Raw genomic sequence first — 23093 nt, forward strand, 5'->3', positions numbered from 1 at the left:
GTTTATAGTAATTATGATTTAATGGAGATTTGCAGTGGCGGATCCAGCCATTTTAAAAAGGGAGCGTTCCCAACCCAGAGAAAAGGGGGGGGGGGGTTTCCAACTATATGCTCCCATTCAAATGCATTGATCGGCCAAAAAAAAGGGGGGTTCCAACCCCCCGGACCCCCCCCCCCCCCTGATCCGCCACTGCTTTGGTGTTCATATCAATATGACAGCCACCCGCATGTATAACCACAAGAATACACTAGTACTTTAGCTAATCAGACCCCTCTCCCATAAACTTATATTGGTAAAGCTGAGGATCCAAATGAGCTACTTGTATGTTGTTTGTACGGTTAATGAGTGCATTCCATAAAAATGAGACAACTATTCACAAGGACTAAAGGCTGTTAACAAATGTAGGTCTTTAACGTTTAAATACATATTTTTTTCTTGTAAATATAATATTTTCGTAATTTTTCATGTAATTTGTACTTGAAAATAGAATAGATCTATATTAATTAGGAATAAACGAATATATGGAATAAGCATCAATGACACAGAAAACCCGTGTATATACATGTGTTACTATTAGGCAACCGTTTTGTCATATCACGATAAAAAAAATCAAAATTAAGCATGGTAGCTTAGTTAGGGAAATAATAGAAAAACGTTTGGTATCTATTCATGACACAAAATCAATATATGCACAGAAACAACAACAACCCCCCCCCCCCCCCCCCCCCCCCCCCACACACACACACTCAAAGCAAAGGAGCAGCGCTTTTATTGCTGTTCTTTTTCTTCATCTCAAAATCACAGTGAGGCCTTTTTATTTAATATTTTTATACCTTTTCAAATCAAGTTCATAATCATTTTAAATATATATATATATATAGAGTCTATAAGAATCTACCAACCAGTAAACTTAATAGGTATTGGATCATCAAAATTGACAATACTACACAAACAGGAAAAAATTATTGCGTTGGATAAAAACCGCAATTTTTATACGTGTGCATGTAAAACAAATTTCGTTGTAGAAGGGTCTAAAAACAGCACAAAATATATACATATTTATTTCTTCTTTCCTTTATTTCTATATATATAAATATTTCTTATTTAGAGTAGGTTCTGGCCTTGTGTAGTAGTTTGTCCAGAGCTCAGACGATCTTCACATTTCTCCAGTTTCGGTTATTACTATTCCTGTATTTTGGAGAATTGTCACCTTAAAAAGTCAAGATGTCGTACATGGGAGTACCCAAAGATGACCCGGATTTCCAGTACTTGTGCGTGGACCGGGTCAAGTTAATGAAGGAAATGAAGGAATTCGATGGTAAAAAAGCTTGCTGGTGCCCAGATGATAAAGAAGGATTCATTGGTGCTGAAATTCAGTCTTCAAAAGGAGATGAACTTACAGTTAAAATTACTGAATCCCAACAGGTATAAATAACAGTATTTTTGTACTTATTTCTGAAAAATATACATAGTCTTATAAGGGTTTTCTCGTGTTTTAAAAACAAATATTTACAGACAATTGAAATAATAAGCATGTCGTATATGATATACGTCAACAATATGTACAAGTCCATAAACTGACCCTGTCCGTTCTGGATTGATATTGGTAATAAAAGGGTTTGAATTGCCTTGAATATTTAATGAGTGAAAAGAGAGAGTGAACAATCGGTAGAAAATACTTAGTACCATTTCCAATAAAAGTATATAAGATTGCAATTGTTGAGGGCCCTCATGGGGTTTTTGATTATGTGATTACTTGGCCGTTTTTTTAATGATTATTTGATTATTAAGCCAAATATTTCATGATTATTTGATTACCTAGGACTGTATTTTTAGTTTATGATTTTTTGATTACTAAAGATAAGCAAATATTTAATGATTATGTGATTATATTGGCAAAAAAATGGTGATTATGTGATTACTAGGACCCCCCCATGAGGGGCCTCATTGTTCCAATGATAAGCATTTACAAAACATATACAAAACATGTACAAGCGTACAATTATCCGTATTTTAAAACTATAAACTTAATGATTGCTACAATTAAAAAACTTTCATCGAAGTAAATGTTTTTCTACCACAGAACAGGACAGTAAAGAAAGATGACATCCAACAGATGAATCCACCCAAGTACGAAATGAGTGAAGACATGGCTAACTTAACATATTTGAACGAAGCTTCTGTATTGCACAACTTGAGAGCACGTTATAAGGCACAGCTTATCTATGTAAGTAATCAATATAAAGATGTGTCCAACGATTTATATATATTGTCCATGTTTATATTTAGCACTTTACGCAATGAAAACAAAAAAGTTATAACCAGTCGTGGTTGCTTGGACTAGTTTTAGACAGTTTTAGGATGTCAAAGATACTAGTACCTGTCATCGTTTACCTAAGGATTAAGGTGTAAACTTTTATAACACAACGACACTTGCTTATAGAATTGTTTGTTTTTATTTTTTAATGGAATAAAATTTTTAAGATTACCTGTTATAGTGAATGAGCTTTTTCAACACGCAGAAAACTCACTGAACAAGGACTGACACTGATGAAGGCATCTGTTGTGCCGAAATATCTGTCAAAACGATATCATTTCATCTTGTTCGAATTTTTTCTTTTGTCAGGATCTTTACACAAATTTGCCAAATCGTCCTTAGGCCATTTGATGTATTGAATTTGCTATCTAGTTGTTTCTATAGACTCTTCTTATCATATGCCAAGACGTATGTTAGGGTCAAACTTCAAATGAACAAATATTGCAAAACGCTTGTTAAAATAAATGCTGAAAAAATATTATAACCAAACACAACACTACATTATCTTAGCATTGTAAATTGTGTAATAAAAGATTGAAACCAATTTGGTTTTAATCATTTTTATGATCGATTTTGCAAAGTATGCTTCTTTTTTAGACCTACTCTGGACTTTTTTGCGTTGCTATCAATCCTTACAGACGTCTACCAATCTACACCGACAGCGTCATCAGTAAATACAAGGGAAAGAGGAAGACTGAAATGCCTCCCCATCTGTTCTCCATCGCTGACAACGCCTACCAGTTCATGTTGCAAGATCGTGAAAACCAGTCTATTTTGATCACGTGAGTATACATATATTTACAATAGATTCGAGTTTTGTTAGATCGTTATTTTGCCTCTTTTGATTTTTTTTTTTGGAGGGGGGGGGGTAGTTAAATTTTGTTGTTTGTGTCGATCTTTGCGGTTAGTTGATATGTTTTGTTGCACTAAGTACATTTCACGATTTTATTTCTTCAAATTTCACATTTATTTTAACCAGTGGCGAATCTGGAGCTGGAAAGACTGAAAATACGAAGAAAGTAATCATGTACTTTGCCAAAGTAGCTGCTTCACTCGGTAAAAAAGATGCATCCGAGGAAGAAAAGAAACCTGATACCAAAGTGGTAAATATACTGATAAACAATATGTATCAGGAGAACTGTTATAACTGTGACATGACATGAATCATTAGAAAAATCTTAATAGCCTTAATATTTTACCAAGGTAAAACGTAATAAAACGGGTTACATCCTGGTAAAGTTATTAGATACTATATGTTGGGAAACGACAAGGGCTTGGGGGATCTTAACATACACATTTGTGTACAGACGCCCAGTTTAGTTCAGCTCTCCTTTTATTACTCATACACTTTCTATGAGAATATATGCATCTGCTACCAGACAAACTAGGACATTAGTTTAGGTGTTAACCTTATAGAGAATTCATGTTATCACATAATAAGATCACTAAACATTTTTTGAAAAGCATTGTTTTAAAATGTTTACCGACAGAGATATTTGTCGTGATAGTTAGTATATTTCATTTCAAAGTGCCATATTCGAATAAATTTAGATAATGTTGTTTTAATTTCCTTTTTAAGGGTTCCCTAGAAGATCAGATCATTCAAGCTAATCCTGTACTTGAAGCCTATGGTAATGCTAAGACTACCAGAAATAACAACTCGTCTCGATTCGTAAGTATTGAAAACAAATTGATCATTCACCATTCATATCATCAAGAAACTGTCACAATTTTCATTGCACTCCTTGTGTGAAACTAATTCTTTACAAAGCTCATTATGTTTTACGAACAAAACCTTTGTGTTATCTTTTATCCTATGAAACCCTATATATTATGATGTACATTTACTACTATAAACCGATAATGTAAGTGTAATTTAGCATATACTTTACACAGTCATTCATTCATAAGTATACCCAGACTTTGAACCAAAAGTTTACTAAATTACTCTTGATTTTTCCTTTTAATTAATGAGCAATTTATTTTAACAAATTAGAAGTAGCCATTTCCAATACCTTTTTTCCAGAGTTATCCGTTTGCATGCTCCATATTGTTTGAACAGATTTGACCAGTTATGTGTGATCCCTTCCTTTTTTTCTAGATTTGTCATTGGAAGTCACTAGAAATATCAATTTTATCATACTTTAAATCTTTTACAACACTAAATTTAAAAAAAAAAGTTTTTATTTATATTTCTCGTGATTTCCACTTTAACATTTTGTTTATTAATTACACAGTAAAAATTCGCTTATAATTCACTTTAATTATTTGGATCTATATGACTTTATCTTATGTAGAATTATAAGCGAGTTTTACTCAATTTGATTACACTGTGACCTCAACCTTTACCTTTTCGTTGCCTTGGTGTGTTTAGGTGTGATATGATATGGTCACATAGGAATTGTTATTTACACAGACGATGAAATGTAAGTATTATATATTGATAAATATTTTCTTCAAATGTAGCCCTGTTGCCACTGTCAAAGTTTTCCATAAACAACTTGTCCAAAGAAAACTTTAAAACAAGCCTTTTGAGAACTTGGCACTATCAAAGTTTTTCCGGAAATTGCCAACGAAAAGGGGGCTTTCAAGGTATGCAGTGGCTCTTATAAACTCCTCACGGAAATAAAATGTATTACTATTTTATGTGATTCAGCTTTTGATTTGGACATTTGATTAGAGACTTTCCTTTATGAATTTTCCTTGGAGTTCAGTATTTTTATTTTTGTGATTTTACTTTTTACTACATTGTCTAAGTAATACAATAAGTAGGAGGCAGTTTAAAACAACTGTTTTATTTTTACAGCAAATGAAGTATTGCAAGTTTATCATTCATGCAATTTGTCCATAACAATTTTATTTAACTTTTACTGGAAGTCATCATACTTATTCAACTCCTCTTTTTTCATCAGTTTTACCAGTACATGTATATGCTTTTGATTTGTAAACATATTTGTATCATTCTTAAACTCATCTCTGATTGGTTAATATCCTTTAAAGACTGTCTATCCAAGTTTTTATTTCCAATAACATGAAATTCTAATCCATCAAAGACAGTCTGTCAATTTTATTATCACCTTTCTTTTATTAAGATTCCTTCAAAAACTTTAACCGAGTTTTCTTGGTGAAATAAATCTTTAACAATGACAACAGGGCTTCAATGACAGCGCATGGAACATCTTAATATTAGGCCAACTAAACAATAATATGTGTGGTTCCAGTTCTATCTAAAAAAAATAAGTTCAGGTAGGTAGGACGTTTTTTTTTTTGTTTTTTTTTTTTGTTTTTTTAACTGGAACCACACATATATTTTTATTTGGCCTTTGGTTTTCATTGATTTTTTTGTAGAAACAAATACATCTTTTATATGTTTTATTTTTAAGCTTTGTGACTGAAAAGTTATTCTTATAAATAAAACCTGTTGATCACATTAAGCAGTTTTCAAAAAGAAAAGGAGCATGGTTTGAAAACGACAATAGCATTATATTATTTCTATGAAATTTTAGTAATTGAAGTAGTTCAATTAGATGTACATAACAATTGTGTTTTAAAATTTACTTACTATTGTAGGGAAAGTTCATCCGTATTCACTTTGGGCCAACTGGAAAAATTTCTGGTGCCGACATTGAAACATGTGAGTATTTACCATTGTTGCCATGGTCACCATATTGTCCAGGTTTACGTCGAAATGAAAATCTATTCTATATTGTGAAATAATGAATAAAAATGAATATTTTCATGGCAAATTACGGAACTAGAGATTTCTTGAAAATTGTAACTTGAATTTGAGAGTCATAAATTTACGAAAGTCATATGAAAATAATTTTTATTGCAGATCTGCTGGAGAAATCTCGTGTAACCTTCCAACAGTCAGCTGAGAGAAATTACCACATTTTCTACCAGTTGTGTTGTAGTGCCATTCCTAAATTACATGGTACGTAATCTCATTCCAGAACATAGACTTTATTTTATCAGTTTTGAGCACCGGAATACATATTAAATACTACATTTTTTTCAAATTGCGAATTTTGAATAAATCATAGTAGCTCACAAAACGCTACTTTTTAATTCGGGTTTGACCAGCTTACATTTTAATGTTTTGACTTTGTTTATACTAATTTACATCCTACTTGATAATTTTATACCTTGATCTTTAATACCTGTAGGAATTTGCTGTCCTTTTCAGAAATATGTTTGATCCAACCAGATGCTGGTCTATATTCTTTCATCAATCAAGGCGCTCTAACTGTTGATGGTATTGATGACGTAGAAGAAGCATTGCTTTGTGATGTAAGATTTAAAACGTACCTCTTCTAATAAAACTGTTACATTAGATTGCTGATTCCACTAGTAGATCTTTCTACTTACAAAACCATGCAATTATAATGTTTAGAAGTTATAATCTTATCAGTAATGAAAGTAATTCTTTGGTATTGTTTTCCATTATATTGTTGTTGTTTTTTTAAATTATACGTCTTTCCATCGTGTTTTTTTTGTAGATTTTTTTTAATGATAAAGATCAATCTCAGCTTTTCCAATTCCAAATGTATTTGGATGTCTATATTAAATTAAGATTGCATAAGACGTCATTCTCCATTACCAGATATCATTGTTTTGCTACTTTATGGTTCTATACCACCGACTTCTTATCAGAGTCAATAAAACATGAAACCGGTTTCTCTCTATATTTAAAATATAAAGGATGTAAACTGATCAGTGGTTTATTTTTCTTTTAAATACAATTAGAAATAAAGTTTCAATATGGTTTTGCAGGAAGCTTTTGATATCTTGGGATTCTCTGAGACAGAAAAGATAAGTGCATACAAGTGCACTGCTTCCATCATGCACATGGGTGAGATGACCTTCAAACAAAGAGGTGAACAGGCTGAGGCTGATGGTAGTGCTGAAGCTGAGAAAGTTTCCTTCCTGTTGGGAGTTAACTCTAATGATTTCATTAAAGCTTTGGTCAAACCTAAGATTAAGGTTGGAACAGAGGTTGTCGTCCAGGGACGTACAAAGGAACAGGTACATATCTATGGTCCTTACAACCGATAGCTTTACAAAACATTGGTTTGATATAAATCTTTGCAATTTCTGATGATCAACATAACTTGAATTAGAATATATTTTAAACTTTTAAGAAAAACCTCATGGAAAAAAAAGTCAAAATCATTTTGAGTAGATTTTTTTTTGTATTGAGACAAAGTTGATAAATATTTGGAAGGATTGAAAAGATATTTGAGCGGCAAATGCCCCTTTAAATCGTGCCATGTACAAACACTTATGAAATCTTTGTTATTTTATTAAAGGTTGTCTACTCAGTTTCTGCCATGAGCAAATCTCTCTATGACAGACTATTCAACTGGCTCGTAGTAAGAGTAAACAAAACACTCGACACCAAAGCCAAGAGGAACTATTATATTGGTGTACTGGATATCGCTGGGTTCGAAATTTTCGAGGTGAGTGCCTGATTAATATGGAACCAAATAATTACGTAGATTTTGAAATAATAAACAGCAAACCCTTCATGATAGTTTGTTCTAATATATGTTAGATTAAGTATTCGAACAAAGTATGGAAAAGTAAGTTGATAAAAAATGCGTTTTAATTACTAGTATACTGCATATGAATTATTGTATTTGCAAAAAAACGTTAAATTCATGGCCTTGTCAGAATATATCAAACAGTATTGCATGGTTTGTTTTACCTTATTTGTTGTAACTATCGAATTTATATCTATTATAGTACAATACCTTCGAACAATTGTGCATCAACTACACCAATGAAAGACTGCAACAGTTCTTCAACCATCACATGTTTGTTCTGGAGCAAGAAGAATACAAGAAAGAAGGAATTCAGTGGGAGTTCATCAACTTTGGTATGGACTTGCAAGCCTGTATCGATCTTATTGAGAAGGTATGATATTCCCGTCAGTTTGCAATTTGCAAATAAGCCTGAAATTCATTAATTCACTCTGTTCTACACAAGGAAATGTCTGTACCAAGTCAAGACTATGACAGTTGTTTTTCATTCTTTTGATGAGTCCAGCTTTTGTTTACAGGCACTTGTTTCTATCCATGAGAAATTCCATATCAACGTAAATATTCGTAAATATACGTTGATAGTGGATCTTCCCGTGGATAGAAACAAGTGCCTGTGTTTTGATTTTGGCATTTTGGTAAAGGACTTTCCATTTTGAAATTTCAATAAAGTTTGGTATTTTTGTTATTTTACTTTTAACGACAGCCGAGTCATTTCGCTTAGCTTATTTGTATCAAATAAGTTATCAACTTTGTACTTGTTTGGATTTATAAATATTTTGATATGAGCGTCACTGATGAGTCTTATTTAGACGAAAAGCGCGTCTGGCGTACTAAATTATAATTCTGGTACCTTTGATAACTATTATCATATAATGTTGATACAAAATTTAATAGATAAGTACACGCTATTCAGATAATTACACGTTATTCACATACCTTGAATAGAATAGTTTTGTTATGAATTAATGTTTGAATATCATATTTTTCTCTTTTTTTTTACAGCCCATGGGTATTCTATCTATTCTTGAAGAGGAATGCATGTTCCCCAAGGCTTCAGACAAATCTTTCAAAGAAAAGCTTTACTCAACTCATATGGGAAAATCACCTAATTTCAACAAACCAGGAAAAGCCTCAAAGGGAAAGAAATCCGACTTCGAACTTGGTCACTATGCCGGAGTTGTAAGTATTTTACTCTGAAACACATATGTATCAATATAACAAACCAAAAGATCTCAAAATAATTATTTTTATATTTCAACAACAATACAGTTTATGATAAATGTTGCGATGAATAGACAAATTATATATACATTTTTATAAATAATAAATTAGATCATTAGTTTTTCCTATTTAAATTATTTTACACTAGTCAGTTTGGGGCCCTTTATTGCTTGCCTTTCGGTGTGAGCCAAGTCTCCGTGTTGAAGGCCGTACTTTGACATATAATTGTTCAATTTTTATACATTGTAACTTTGACGAAGAGTTGTATATTTGGCATTCATACCACATCTTCATATTTATATTGATGCATTTTCTTTCTTCATAAAGGTTCCATATGGTACTGAAGGTTGGTTAGAAAAGAACAAAGATCCCATTAACGAGACTGTTGTCGAATTGCTAGCTAAATCTAAGGAGCACCTTGTAGCTACCCTATTCCAACCTCCAGCAGCTCCAGGTTTGCATAAATTTGGATAGTTACATTTTCAAAGTTATTTTTGTTCCTTTTGTCATATTCCTCAATGAAAAGGTGTTACTGAAATATACTTTTTTTGTATTGTGAACTTTTGTTTACATCAATATGGACAAAAAAGTTCCATTATGTACAGATTATTAATTTCTTCACACAAAAGAAAGTACAGTGAGATAAAATCACTTTATAACTACAAAATATTTAAAAAAAAATATCAAGATAAAATTAAGAAAGAATGTCTTTTGTTAACAGAGGGAGGTACTCACAAGAAAAAGAAGTCTTCTGCCTTCCAAACCATTTCTGCTGTGCACAGAGTATGTATATTTATTATAGTATTTAACAATGAATAAGTTTATAAGACAGCATTCAGGTTTTTTTTCAAGTTTACATAATTTCATAAACCAATGTAAATTAATATGTTTTATATTCTTGTAACTTAATCATTGCATTTTAATATATTAATTTTTTATTATGAAAATATTCTAGATAAGTACAAAACATATTGTGCTATTGAAAATTTATCCATTTCATTTTTATTTTTTAGGAATCTTTGAATAAATTGATGAAGAACTTGTACAGCACACATCCTCACTTTGTCAGATGTATCATTCCTAACGAATTGAAACAACCAGGTAAATATGCTTCTTTCCCATTGTCGCAAAATAATATAGATAAAGCCAATAAGGTGTTTACTTTTTTCCAATTAGTGAGAGAACTTGTATAAGAAACACATGCTGAACCGGTTTTGGTGGATATCAATTAAAATGTCTAATTTTTTCCAGGTATGATTGATGCTGCATTGGTATTGAACCAGCTCCAATGTAATGGTGTACTGGAAGGAATCCGTATTTGCCGTAAAGGATTCCCCAGCAGAATCATATACTCTGAGTTCAAACAAAGGTAGTGTGTTATCCATTTTCTAATTGTAATATAAATTTATTACACCTATGCAAATTGGTGGGAATAATGTTTTCGTTTGATTACCAGAAAATATTGAATTGGTAAACATTTAATATTTGTTAACCCAATATCAATAGCAAACGTTATCTTTCCTTTGGTTTTGAAAAATATTACAAACAGAATATCACATCATAACTTTACGATGGTGTTGTTTTTTGAGCATCAAAGTATAAATACGATATTTGTAAACGTATCAATCCTCTCAATTATTTAAGGGTATCAACAATACACCAGAGAACGTTATAATTTTCGGCCAGATTGTTTTACTTATATAAGCGGGAGGTTTTGCTAGCCATAACACCAGGTTCAACCCACCATTTTTCCTTAAAATGTCCTGAAACAAGACATGAATATGGCATTTCTATGCATGTTTGCGTGCATTTTGTTGCACTTCAGTGTTCCTGTTATTCATTTTTTCCCACTAATAATTGATTTGTTTCCTAAGGTTTTATGAATTATGAACGGCGGTATACTACTTTTGCTTTTACATTGTTATTTTCTTTTTTAGATATTCTATTTTGGCTCCAAACGCTATCCCACAGGGATTCGTTGACGGCAAAGTCGTCTCCGAGAAAGTTTTGTTGGCTCTACAATTGGATCCAGCAGAATACAGACTTGGCAACACCAAAGTCTTCTTCAAAGCAGGTGTTGTCGGTAATCTTGAAAATATGCGTGATGAACGTCTTAGTGCAATCATTTCCATGATGCAAGCTCACATCAGAGCCTATCTTATCAGAAAATCCTACAAAAAATTGTGCGATCAAAGGTATGTATAACTTGACGATTTCTTTGTAAACCATGACACCTGCTAACAAATAATATTGGATTGATGAAGCTTTAATTGTCAATGTTCTTAAAGATTTCACGCATATATTTCTTTTTTATTAAATACATACTTATCTTTGCTTTTTGTTGTTTTTGTTGATGATTCGTAAAGACTCTCAACATTTTAATTGTCCTAGTTGAAAAATGCCTTCGAGAATTTCAATCCTTTGTGTTTATTTAAACTAGATTCTGGTGCTAATCAACAATGTCATTATTAAACAACCAGTCATTTTTAAACAATATAATAACAAGATATATTCTTTAGTTATATAGATAATATATTGTATGCATCACATGTTATTCCAGAGTTGGTCTTTCTGTCATCCAACGTAACATCAGAAAATGGCTTGTTCTCAAAAACTGGCAATGGTGGAAGTTGTACGCCAAGGTCAAGCCTTTGTTGAACATTGCTAGACAGGAAGAGGAAATGACAAAGAAACTCGAACAACTGAAGAAACTTGAAGAAGATCTAGCTAAATGTGAAAGATTAAAAAAAGAACTAGAAGTACAAAACGTCACTCTACTCGAGCAAAAGAATGATCTCTTCATTCAGTTGCAGACAGAGCAAGACAATGTGATTGACTTGGAACAGAGAGTCGAACAGCTCGTCACACAGAAAGCTGATTATGAATCTCAAATCAAAGAAATGGAAGAACGTCTCCTTGACGAGGAAGATGCTGCAGCCGAATTAGAAACTATTAAAAAGAAAATGGAAGGAGAGAATGATGAGCTCAAGAAAGATATAGAAGATTTAGAAAGTTCTCTTGCAAAGGTATGTTAATTTTGTATTGTCTTTATACAGTAAACTGTCTTGTATATTATGAATTCACTTGAACATGTGTTGATGTTTTTAATATGACGAATGGGCATGTTTGTTCTTTTTTTTAAGGAAAAACACCTTGATAGAAGCTTCATAGATAAACCTTTTTGTCTAAGCATTCAAACACGTCATAACACATGTCTACTTTTTAGTTTATTTGTCTTATTTATTCATAGGCTGAACAAGAAAAAACTACAAAAGATAACCAGATTAAAACACTCCAAGATGAGATGTCACAACAGGATGAACAAATATCTAAGCTGAACAAAGACAAAAAAGCTATGGATGAAGCTCATAAGAAAACTACTAGCGATTTACAAAAGGAGGAAGATAAAGTGAATCATCTTAACAAAATTAAACAGAAATTGGAATCCACTTTAGATGAGGTAAGTTGTTATTGATGTTGTTGTTGAGTTTTTTATTGTTGTTGCTGCTGCTGATGATTAAAGTCATATAAAACAAATTTCATGTGATTATAAATTTTAAGGAAATTATTGAACCAGTGTACTCATATATACTTAACTGGGACCTCTATTAATGTTTTTTCCTAATCATTACGAATCTTTTACGTAAAATATATATGATATTTCATAACTTGATTGTTGATACAAAAATATGGCTGCTAATTAACGTTCTGGTATTGCTCAAATATTGGTACTCGGAGACACCAATTCAATAGCAGTTGGACGTTTGGAGAAAAATAAAGGATTTTGATTAAAATTTAAATAAGACTATGTACACATGTTTTATAGTGATAGTTTGCTCAAGTATACAACACATATTCAACTTTTATGTTAAATCTAAAGTAAGATATATCTTTAACTTGAAATAAAAGAAACCATAGTAAAAACTTTTATTGGTTTACCTTTACACATTATCATGGTAATAAACAAATAGTAATATTACAAACCTTAACTATCTTGATTTCTAATCATGGTTTTAATTTTATGCATATTTGTTTTCTTTTTTGTGATAAAATGTGGAGTTAATTGGAAATTGATATAAAAAATTCTGATGTATTTCTGATGTTTTTAGCTTGAAGATGGTTTAGAGCGTGAGAAGAAGGTCAGAGGTGACGTAGAGAAGGCCAAACGAAAACTAGAACAAGATCTAAAGGCCACACAAGAAGCTGTTGAAGACTTAGAACGTGTGAAAAGAGATCTAGAAGATGCCAATAGGAAGTACGTGTCGTTAGCTATGTTTAAGATTATAACACAATGTTGACTGCTGTACCCCTAATTTTTGACATTTTTACCCATTATGTCTGTTTGTTTTGTTCAGCATCATTGTCAATATACTGGAATTTGATGCGATTGTCGTACAAGATAGAGGTTTAGCGCTATAAAACCAGTTTAAGTCCACCATTTTCTACATTAGAAAATGCCTGTTCTAAGTCAGGAATATGACAGTTGTTATCAATTCGTTTGGTGTGTTTGAGCTTTTGATTTTGCCATTTGATTAGGGACTTTCCGTTTTGAATTTTCCTCGGAGTTCAGTATTTTTGTCATTTTACTTTTAACTATAATACAATGAACTTAAAAGGAAGACACATCTGTACAGCTGGAAATAATAGAATTTTGAATATTTTTTTGAAGTTCTTTAATATTAAGCGTACGTTATAGGGTACAATATGTCAAAGCATACCAGAAAAAGTTCAATTATTAGATAATTGAGGTATAAAACAATTCTTAAGTTCGTATTGATGCATTTTATCAGGAATAATACAGCTGTTATCTATTTTTTTGATGTGTTTGATCTTTTGATTTTGCCATTTGATTAGGGACTTTCCATTTTGAATTTTCCTTGGAGTTCAGTATTTTTGTGATTTTACTTTTTATCCGTATCAATAGAATAAGAGCATTTTGCTATAATTCTTGTACTATTGCAGAAAAGATGCTGAAATTGGCAGTCTTCATTCACGTCTTGAAGATGAGCAAAGTCTTATAGCTCAACTTCAAAGAAAGATCAAGGAATTACAGGTAAATTTTTAAGCTGAAATAGACAAAACATGTGAATAACGTAAACCATAATTGTTGGAAGTGTATTTTGCGATACTGTATAGTTTGGCATTATACAACTTCATGCGTTCCTAAAATGATTTATGACGTCATCATGCAAAATTCATTTGATATGTACCGATTGATACTTAAGTCTGGGATAACATGATGTAATTGGCTTCGAATTAGCTTTCAAAAACTACTTTTGATACTGTTTACTTATAAAATGGTATTGTACAAGTTCAGGCGTTCCTCAAACGTCATTATACTAAGTCCATCGGATGTGTTGTGATTGATACTTTAGTCTGGGATAAAATGATTCATTAGTTAGTTGTATTTGGCTTTGAACTAGCTTTCACAAACTACGATTACGTTTATGTCTGTGCTTTGTGTCTAATGTTCAAAAATCTTGTACTAGTCGTTTTTGTTCGTCGTACCTATTTGTTTCAACAACTGTTTTTAACAGTTTGTTCTAATGATGTGACGCTACACTACTGTGCCAGGTTATGACAGGGCTGAGCATAAATATATTTTACTCCAACCTATTCTTGTTGTGCCTGTCCTAATTCAGGAGCATGTAGTTTTCGTTGGTTTGTTTTGTTTAGTTTTCTTTAATTGTTTTGTTATAATTTCGGCTGCTATTTTTTTTCATTTGGATTGATAGCCCTTTTTTATTATGTCGGGGTCTTTTTAGCCTTTATACTTTATATTGTGGTAATTGACACTCGTGCAACATCTACCCTTTTTTATATCTCAACTGGATATAGAGCAAAACTTGTAATTATGAGTAATATAATTGCAGGCCAGAATTGAGGAGCTAGAAGAAGAGTTAGAAGCAGAAAGATCAGCTAGAACAAAGGTTGACAAACAACGTGCTGAGATTTCTAGAGAATTGGATGAACTTGCCGACAGATTAGACGAGGCAGGAGGAGCCACACAAGCACAGCTCGACTTGAATAAGAAGAGAGAACAAGAATTAGTAAAAATGCGTCGTGATTTGGAAGAATCAGCACTTCAACATGAGGCTCAGGTTTCATCTCTACGCAAGAAACAGCAAGATGCAGCCAATGAAATGGCTGACCAAATAGACAATCTTCAGAAAGTTAGAAATAAGTTAGATAAAGAAAAGAAAGACATGAAACGCGAGATGGATGATATGCAATCCAACTTCCAACACCAGTTGAAGAATAGAGTAAGTATATTTATCTATGTTTTAAGACCTATGACTGTAAAGAAAAGATTGTTTTCCTCTATTGCAAAACATAGCCTGGTTTGATAACGGTATACAATTGAGAATGAAAATGAGGAATATGTCAAAGAGACAACAACCCGAATGTTTGGTTTTATAATTTCGAGGATGATTTTTTTAACGATAATTTCAATGTATAATCAGAGCCTTAAGTCTTTTGTCGTGTTGGTTTTTTTTTTTTGATAATTGAAAATTACAATAGTAAAGTACACTATGCCTTAATATTTATGTTTCAGGGGGCATCGGATAAGGTTGTCAAACAGTTCGAATCACAGATTGCTGACCTCAACGCTGAATTGGAGAAAAGCCAAAGAAATCTTGTTGACATGACAAACCAGAAGGCTAAGTTTGAGCGTGATGCATCTGGCTTGATGAGTCAGCTTGAGGAGGCTGAACATAACGTTGGAAGTATGTCGAAGGAGAAATCACGATTGGCTCAACTTCTAGAAGATGCCAAAGCTGCTTTGGAAGATGAAACAAGGGTTTGTTTTTCCCCACTATGTTCTAATATTAAAAAAATCTAGTAATATATTTATAACCTTTCCTCATTAAAGATAGAAATGTTTAACTACTCTTATATTGGGTTAGGAGTCATTTGAAGTTAAATTGAAAAAATATTTATTTATACCTTAGATATGCATTTATTCTAATTCGTTAACATTTTTTATATTTGTATTCTACTATCAAATGACTAGTGACAATAATGAACTGCGTTAAGCTCTGTAAAACTAGATGGTATTTAATCATTTGAAAGCTATTTCAAATTATAAAAAATGAGGTTGAGTAAAGACTATATTTTTACTGGAACTAAATTCTTTACAGGCAAGACAGAAACTCCAGAGTGAATTGAGAAATTTGAGTAATGACTTAGATGGTGTTCGTGAACAACTTGAAGAAGAACAAGAAGGCAAGAATGACCTTCAACGACAGCTTGCAAGGGCAAATGCTGATGCTCTAGCATGGAAAGCCAAATACGAAGGTGAAGGAGCAGCGAAGGCTGAGGAACTTGAAGAATCAAGGTAAATAAAGCTAACGTGTATCAACAATTTACAAACAAGTACGAAACCATATTTCAATAGTTTTATAAATATTATCTTAATCCTGAAATTATTTCTGAAATTGTGGATATTATGAATAGTTATTAATGAAACCCTTTCATTGCATCCGTAAAATTATTTCGAATATATTTTCATGTCCATTTGATCATTGTAGACGTAAACTTCAAGCTAAATTAGCTGAAGCTGAACAGAATGCTGAAGCTGCAAACCAAAGAGCAAACCAGCTAGAGAAGGCTAAAAACAGGCTCCAGGGAGAACTGGAAGACATATCAATTGAAGCTGAAAGAGTGAGTATTCTCTGAATCATGTTGATTCCAAATTATAACAAACTACCATACTTGTGGCTCAAACTAGTCACCATTTCGAGTAATAATGTAAGACAACGATACTATCATTCTAGGTAGTGCAATTATTTAAAATGTGCTTAAAAGTTATATAGTTTTCGAAGATTATAATTAATTGTAGAAACTAATACTGTGTTTGTCTGTGGTATCTAAAACAAACACCGTTTCAACAAATTGAACAGTACAGGATGCTAAAATATTGTTGTGCATATTTTGTGACATTTAGTAAGTATTTAATTTATACATTCTGTATAGGCAACTGCCAATGCCAACGCTATGGAAAAGAGACAGCGTGGATTTGACAAGACGATACAAGAATGGAAGGACAAGGTCTCAGAACTCCAAGTTGAATTGGAAGGAGCCCAGAAAGAAGCCCGAAGCTACTCAGCAGAGCTGTTCAGAGTTAAAGCCCAGGTTGAGGAATCACAGGACTCCATTGAAGCTTTGAGGAGAGAAAATAAGAATCTAGCAGGTACGAATTTACAATCAATATTCGAAAGGTATTTAATTTATTGTTTGTCCTGTATTGCAACATTATAATTTGACATAATAGTAACAAAATTGTATATGAAACAAAAGAATATTTAACAAGAATGTGTCCACAGTACACGGATGCCCCACTCGCATTATCATTTTCTATGTTTAGTGGACCGTGAAATTGGAATAAATTCTCTAATTAGGCATTTAGATTAGAATGATCATATCAAATGGAACATGTATACTAAGTTTCAAGTTGATTGGATTTCAACTTCATCAAAAACTACCTTGACCAAAAACTAAACCTGAAGCGGGACAGACGGACGAACGGACGGACAGACGAACGGACGGACAGACGAACGGACGCACAGACCAGAAAACATAATGCCCCTCTACTATCGTAGTCGGGGCATAATAACAAAATGGCTGTTTTTTTGTTTTTTTTTTATATCTGACACGTATTTACTGTTTCGTCTTACAGAGGAGATCCACGAATTAACAGACCAGCTTTCTGAAGGAGGACGAAGTGTACATGAGGTTGAGAAAGCCAAGAGACGTCTTGAGATGGAGAAGGAAGAGCTGCAGGCCGCTTTGGAGGAGGCTGAATCTACCTTGGAACAAGAGGAGGCTAAAGTTGCAAGATCACAGCTAGAAATATCAGCAATCAGAAACGACATCGACAGAAGAATTCACGAAAAAGATGACGAATTCGAAAACACACGGTAAGAAGAAACTTGTCACAACAGCTATTCGTGCAGATAGTCATAATACATTGTACGTTATATAGATGTTTATTAAAAGTATAATAATAATAAAAATGAATAAGATGTTTACTTTCATATGGCAGAAGCTATTGATAAATATAAGTAAAACAAGTTTTCATTAATTCGACTGGTTGATACAGTTTGAATTTGTCAGTATTTATGAACCTCCATATTTTAAATTAACATTGAAGTTCGGTATTTTTGTTATTCTTTTGGTTCTCAATAGTAACATATAATGAATGCGTACAAATCATAGTTTATTTTCTAAGATATAAGATTTATAAAATTTTTACTTTTTTAAAAGTCGCAACCACCAGAGGGCCTTAGACTCGATGAATGCAAGTCTTGAAGCAGAAAGTAAGGGTAAAGCTGAGGCATTGAGAATCAAGAAAAAACTAGAACAAGATATAAACGAATTGGAGGTAGCTGTTGACGCTTCTAATAGAGCAAAGGCCGAACTAGAAAAGAATATCAAGAGATATCAACAACAAGTTATAGTAAGTAATTTTATAGACCCTACTGAATAAACAACATCTTGGTTATAAATGAAAGAACCTTCATTTAAATATTCTGTTTGAATTAATAATGTTTTCAACAGTTTTTTTCTAGTTCTAGTTTGGTTAACTATTTGTTCTTTTAATAGGAAATACAAGCACAGCTTGAAGATGAACAACGCCAGCGTGAAGAAGCACGTGAATCATATAGCATGGTAGAAAGACGATGCAACATGCTCCAGGGAGAAACAGAGGAATTGAGAACAGCCCTTGAACAAGCAGAGAGAGCAAGAAAGAACGCAGAGAATGAACTTTATGAAGCCAGTGATAGAGTCAATGAATTATCTGCTGAAGTTAGTTCTGCACAAGGACAGAAACGTAAACACGAATCTGATATGCAGGCTATGCAGGTAAGTTATATAATGAAGATAATAAATAAAAAAGAAGCAATTTGTCCCATGCAAAATTACATTTTTCAAAGTTTAAATACAGCGTTGAAGAGAAGTGTAAGAGGAATAGAAACTGAGATAAATAGAAAAACATAAAATATCGAGAAACAACCATGTATCCCACTTTTTCATTCTAATCTTTGCAAATTATTTAAAACCTTCATGCCACACTTGATCTTATCAGGAAGATGTTCCAAACACCACGAGTAGCATCGTATTTCCCACTTGCATTCACATCATCATCATTGCCAATTTTGCAAAAAAAAAACTTTAATCTTCTTTCTAGCTCGAAACAAACTAGTAAATTATTGTATATGTTGAAGAAGAAAAATCATGCTGGTATTAATTCAGAGTATGATTAACAACTTGAGATCAATCCCTTTTACGTTGACTAAGTGTATTTGTTTAAACTAATTCATATTGCTAGAAAAGTCTAGAAGCAATAAAAATGAGCAATATTATTATTTATTGACGACAATCCATGATAGTATGTTTTCTTTATATTACAAGACTGATCTTGATGACATGAGTAATGAGATTAAGGCTGCTGATGAGCGTGCAAGAAAGGCTACAGCTGATGCTGAAAGACTTGCCAATGAATTAAGAAACGAACAAGAGCACAGCCTGCAAGTAGAGAAACAACGGAAGTCTATCGAATCTACAGTTAAGGACTTACAGATTAGACTAGATGAGGCTGAAGGACAGGCCCTAAAGGGAGGAAAGAAGTTGATTGCCAAATTAGAACAGAGAGTGCGTATATCTGATATTTCACCATAAGTATTTTCTAAAAATATGTAATTGAACTTAGAACCTACTATAGAATTACAAAAAAAATATGATGAGAAGCAATAGCTAATAATTGTTGTTTAAAACTCTGATTAAAAGTCTCAGTGTTTATAGAAGTATGGTATATTTTTGTATTTTTCATTTAAAAATACATAAGGGTTCCGCGGAACCCAGTGTCTCGCCTACTTTTGCTGTAAATCGCAGGCTCAACAAAATTGAGGAAAAACATAAATAAAATATTCCTCTTGATACTATCTTTTGATTGTAAGAAGCTTCTGTCAAAGTTTGGCAAAAATCCAGGATAGTTTACGAATCTAATAAATGTTTTAAAGGTACAAAATATTAACAAAATTTCCATCTAGATACTAATTTTTGATCATAAACAAGCTTCTGTCCAAATTTGGTACAAATTAAAAATAGTATAAGAGAGTCATTAAAATTTTTAAAATTTAACCACAGAGTGAATGTGTTGTTTCCTGGCAGAAAAACTAAGTCCATTTAAAAGAAAATACGGAATAAATTTATTTATTTTTTTACAAAATTTACTTCTGGATACTATCTTATGATAATAAACAAGCTTCTGTCCAGGTTTGGTACAAACCCAGTATAGTTTAAGAAAGTTATTAAAACTTTTAAAACTTTAACCACAGAGTGAATGTAATGGTTCAACGCAGAAATACTAAGTCCATTTATAAGTAAAATACGGAAAAAATGGAATTTTATTTTTACATAATTTACTTCTGGATACTATCTTATGATCATAAACAAGCTTCTATCCAAGTTTGGTACAACCCAGGATAGTTTAAGAAAGTTATTAAAATTTCAAAAACTTTAATCACAGAGTGAATATTTGTGGACGCCGACGACGACGGAATGTAGGATTGCTTAGTCTCGCTTTTTCGACCAAAGTCGAAGGCTCGACAAAAATTAGTGTAAAATAATGTTTTTTTTATAGGTAACTGAACTGGAAGGTGAACTTGATAATGAACAACGTCGTCATGCTGAAACTCAGAAGAACATGCGAAAGGCTGATAGAAGATTGAAGGAAATCGCCTTCCAGGCTGATGAAGATAGAAAGATCCAAGACAGACTCCAGGAAATGATTGATACACTCAATGCTAAAATCAAAACATACAAACGCCAAGTTGAGGAGGCTGTAAGTAGAATAGATAAAAAGAATTATTTATAAAATAGTTTAAACAAAAACCCTTAAACATCTACATGAGCGATAGTAGAATAGATAAATAGAATTATTTATAAAAAATAGTTACAAAAATCCTTATACATCTACACGAGTCGTAAGTAAAATAGATAAATAGAATTATTTAGGAAATAGTTTAAACAAAAACCCGATTACATCTTCACAACTAAAACTAAAAAAAATCGTAAGGGTTCCCTGGAACCCAGTGTCTTGCCTACTCTTTCTGTTAATCGCAAACTCAAAGTAAGATACGGAAAAATGGATTTATTTTTTTACAAAATTTACTTCTGGATACTATTTTAAGATCATAAACAAGCTTTTGTCAAAGTTTGGTACCAACCCAGGATAGTTTAAGAAAGTGATATAAAACTTTAAAACTTTAACCACAGAGTGAATGTAATGTTTCCCCGCAGAAATACTAAGTCCATTTATAAGTAAAATGCGGAAAAAATGGAATTTTATTTATACATAATTTACTTCTGAATACTATCTTATGATCATAAACAAGCTTCTGTCCAAGTTTGGTAGAAATCCAGGATAGTTTCAGAAAGTTATTAAAATTTCAAAAACTTAAACCACAGAGTGAATATTTGTGGACGCCGCCAACGACGACGGAATATAGGATCGCTTAGTCTCGCTTTTTTGACTAAAGTCAAAGGCTCGACAAAAACAGTGATAGACAAGTTTCTTGCAATTTGTCGCTGATATTTTTTTCTTAATTCAATTCTATGGTTTTTTTTATTACAAGAGAACATATTTGTTTTTAATTTTGTTCATTTTCAATTTACCATATATTTTCTATCATAACAGGAAGAAATTGCTGCCGTTAATCTGGCTAAATACAGGAAAGTACAACAAGAATTAGAGGATTCTGAAGAACGTGCTGACAGTGCCGATACCGCTCTACAGAAACTTCGTGCAAAGAACCGTAGCTCTGTATCAGTACAACGTACTAGTATATTGTCTTCTAGTATGAACTCTCAATAAACTGTGAGTTGATTATATTTTAGATTATGAAGAGTAATAATTTGTTTATAGATGATTAAAAGTAAACAAACTACCAATGTAATGTCAGCCGTTTCAGAACAAGTCTGGAAAATTGCAATCAAATTCAGCTTAAAAAGTGAAATTCCTAAAGATCCTGTAGGTACACTTTTTCCAAAGTAAAATAAACCACATGGACTAAACATGCTATAAAGATATTTCATTTGTACAGGTACACCATTCACATATACATCGGTCGGAAATATATACATGAAACATACATTTTTTATATTCGGATTTTTTTATATAGTTATTTCTCAAATCTCAAAGAAATACGAAGAGAATAAGAAAAATATCACAACTATATATTGAACCTGTATTTCATATTAGATTAAACTGAACTCGTATTAAATTTTCAATTTTCAATCTCACTTACAAAGCATACCCTTGAAAGTACATACTTTACCTTTATAATATTCTTCTTTTTCAGATACTTTATAAACAAACTTGTTGTCGTCCTGCTGAGGTGACTTGGACATAGCATTTATTTTAACAGCCTGTACCATCAGCTACTACACAAGACGTTTTAAGACTTTAATCTGGCCGGCTCTATCCTAGACTCTGAAAAGATAGCTCTATATTAGTCCAGTGTTATAGTGTTAATAGATTTTTATTTGTTATTTATTAATGGGCTATGGTAGAGCTCGCAGAGACATTTAATAAATGTTAAGTACTGCATGATCCTTTGCTAGGACAGTGTGACAAGTGATACATTTGTGATGTTCCTTTATAATCCTTGAAATAAATTATATTTATTGTTTTTGTGTTTCGATTATCTAGTAACAAACTAATACTATAAAAGAGTTTGGGCACATGATTAAAGATGAAAGACAACAATTATATCGATGTACCTTGAAAGAGAGATTCGGAAGATACCAAAGGGACATTCAAATCAATGAGTCTAAAGCAAACTGACAACACCATGGCAAAAAAAAATGAACGAGGACATTCCACAATACACCTAACAAAACATATTAAACAAAAGATTGAAATATATAATTATAAGTCTGATTTAACTCTACGCTCTGTTGAAGCTTATTATTTCAGTAGAAATCAAAAATCGATATCTATGATA

General features: G+C 32.3%; 1 protein-coding gene across 1 annotated transcript; it reads left to right on the forward strand.

The window, feature by feature from the left end:
- Nucleotides 1-1108: 1108 nt before the first annotated feature.
- Nucleotides 1109-22778, forward strand: LOC143045911 (uncharacterized). Its single transcript, XM_076218751.1, has 33 exons — nt 1109-1425; nt 2084-2227; nt 2915-3099; nt 3297-3420; nt 3897-3989; nt 5888-5951; nt 6153-6251; nt 6504-6607; nt 7091-7342; nt 7627-7776; nt 8063-8233; nt 8863-9039; nt 9409-9535; nt 9803-9864; nt 10095-10182; nt 10333-10450; nt 11019-11276; nt 11642-12107; nt 12332-12541; nt 13191-13336; nt 14044-14134; nt 14955-15344; nt 15638-15883; nt 16224-16420; nt 16614-16746; nt 17059-17275; nt 17762-18002; nt 18349-18541; nt 18688-18948; nt 19498-19737; nt 20729-20929; nt 21785-21964; nt 22449-22778. The coding sequence occupies exons 1-32, from the start codon at nt 1225-1227 to the stop codon at nt 21959-21961; spliced, it is 5826 nt and encodes a 1941-aa protein (XP_076074866.1). The 5' UTR covers nt 1109-1224; the 3' UTR covers nt 21962-21964; nt 22449-22778.
- The last annotated feature ends 315 nt before the right edge of the window (nt 22779-23093 follow it).

Source organism: Mytilus galloprovincialis, chromosome 9 (assembly GCF_965363235.1).
Source record: "Mytilus galloprovincialis chromosome 9, xbMytGall1.hap1.1, whole genome shotgun sequence".
Taxonomy (NCBI): Eukaryota; Metazoa; Mollusca; class Bivalvia; order Mytilida; family Mytilidae; genus Mytilus; species Mytilus galloprovincialis.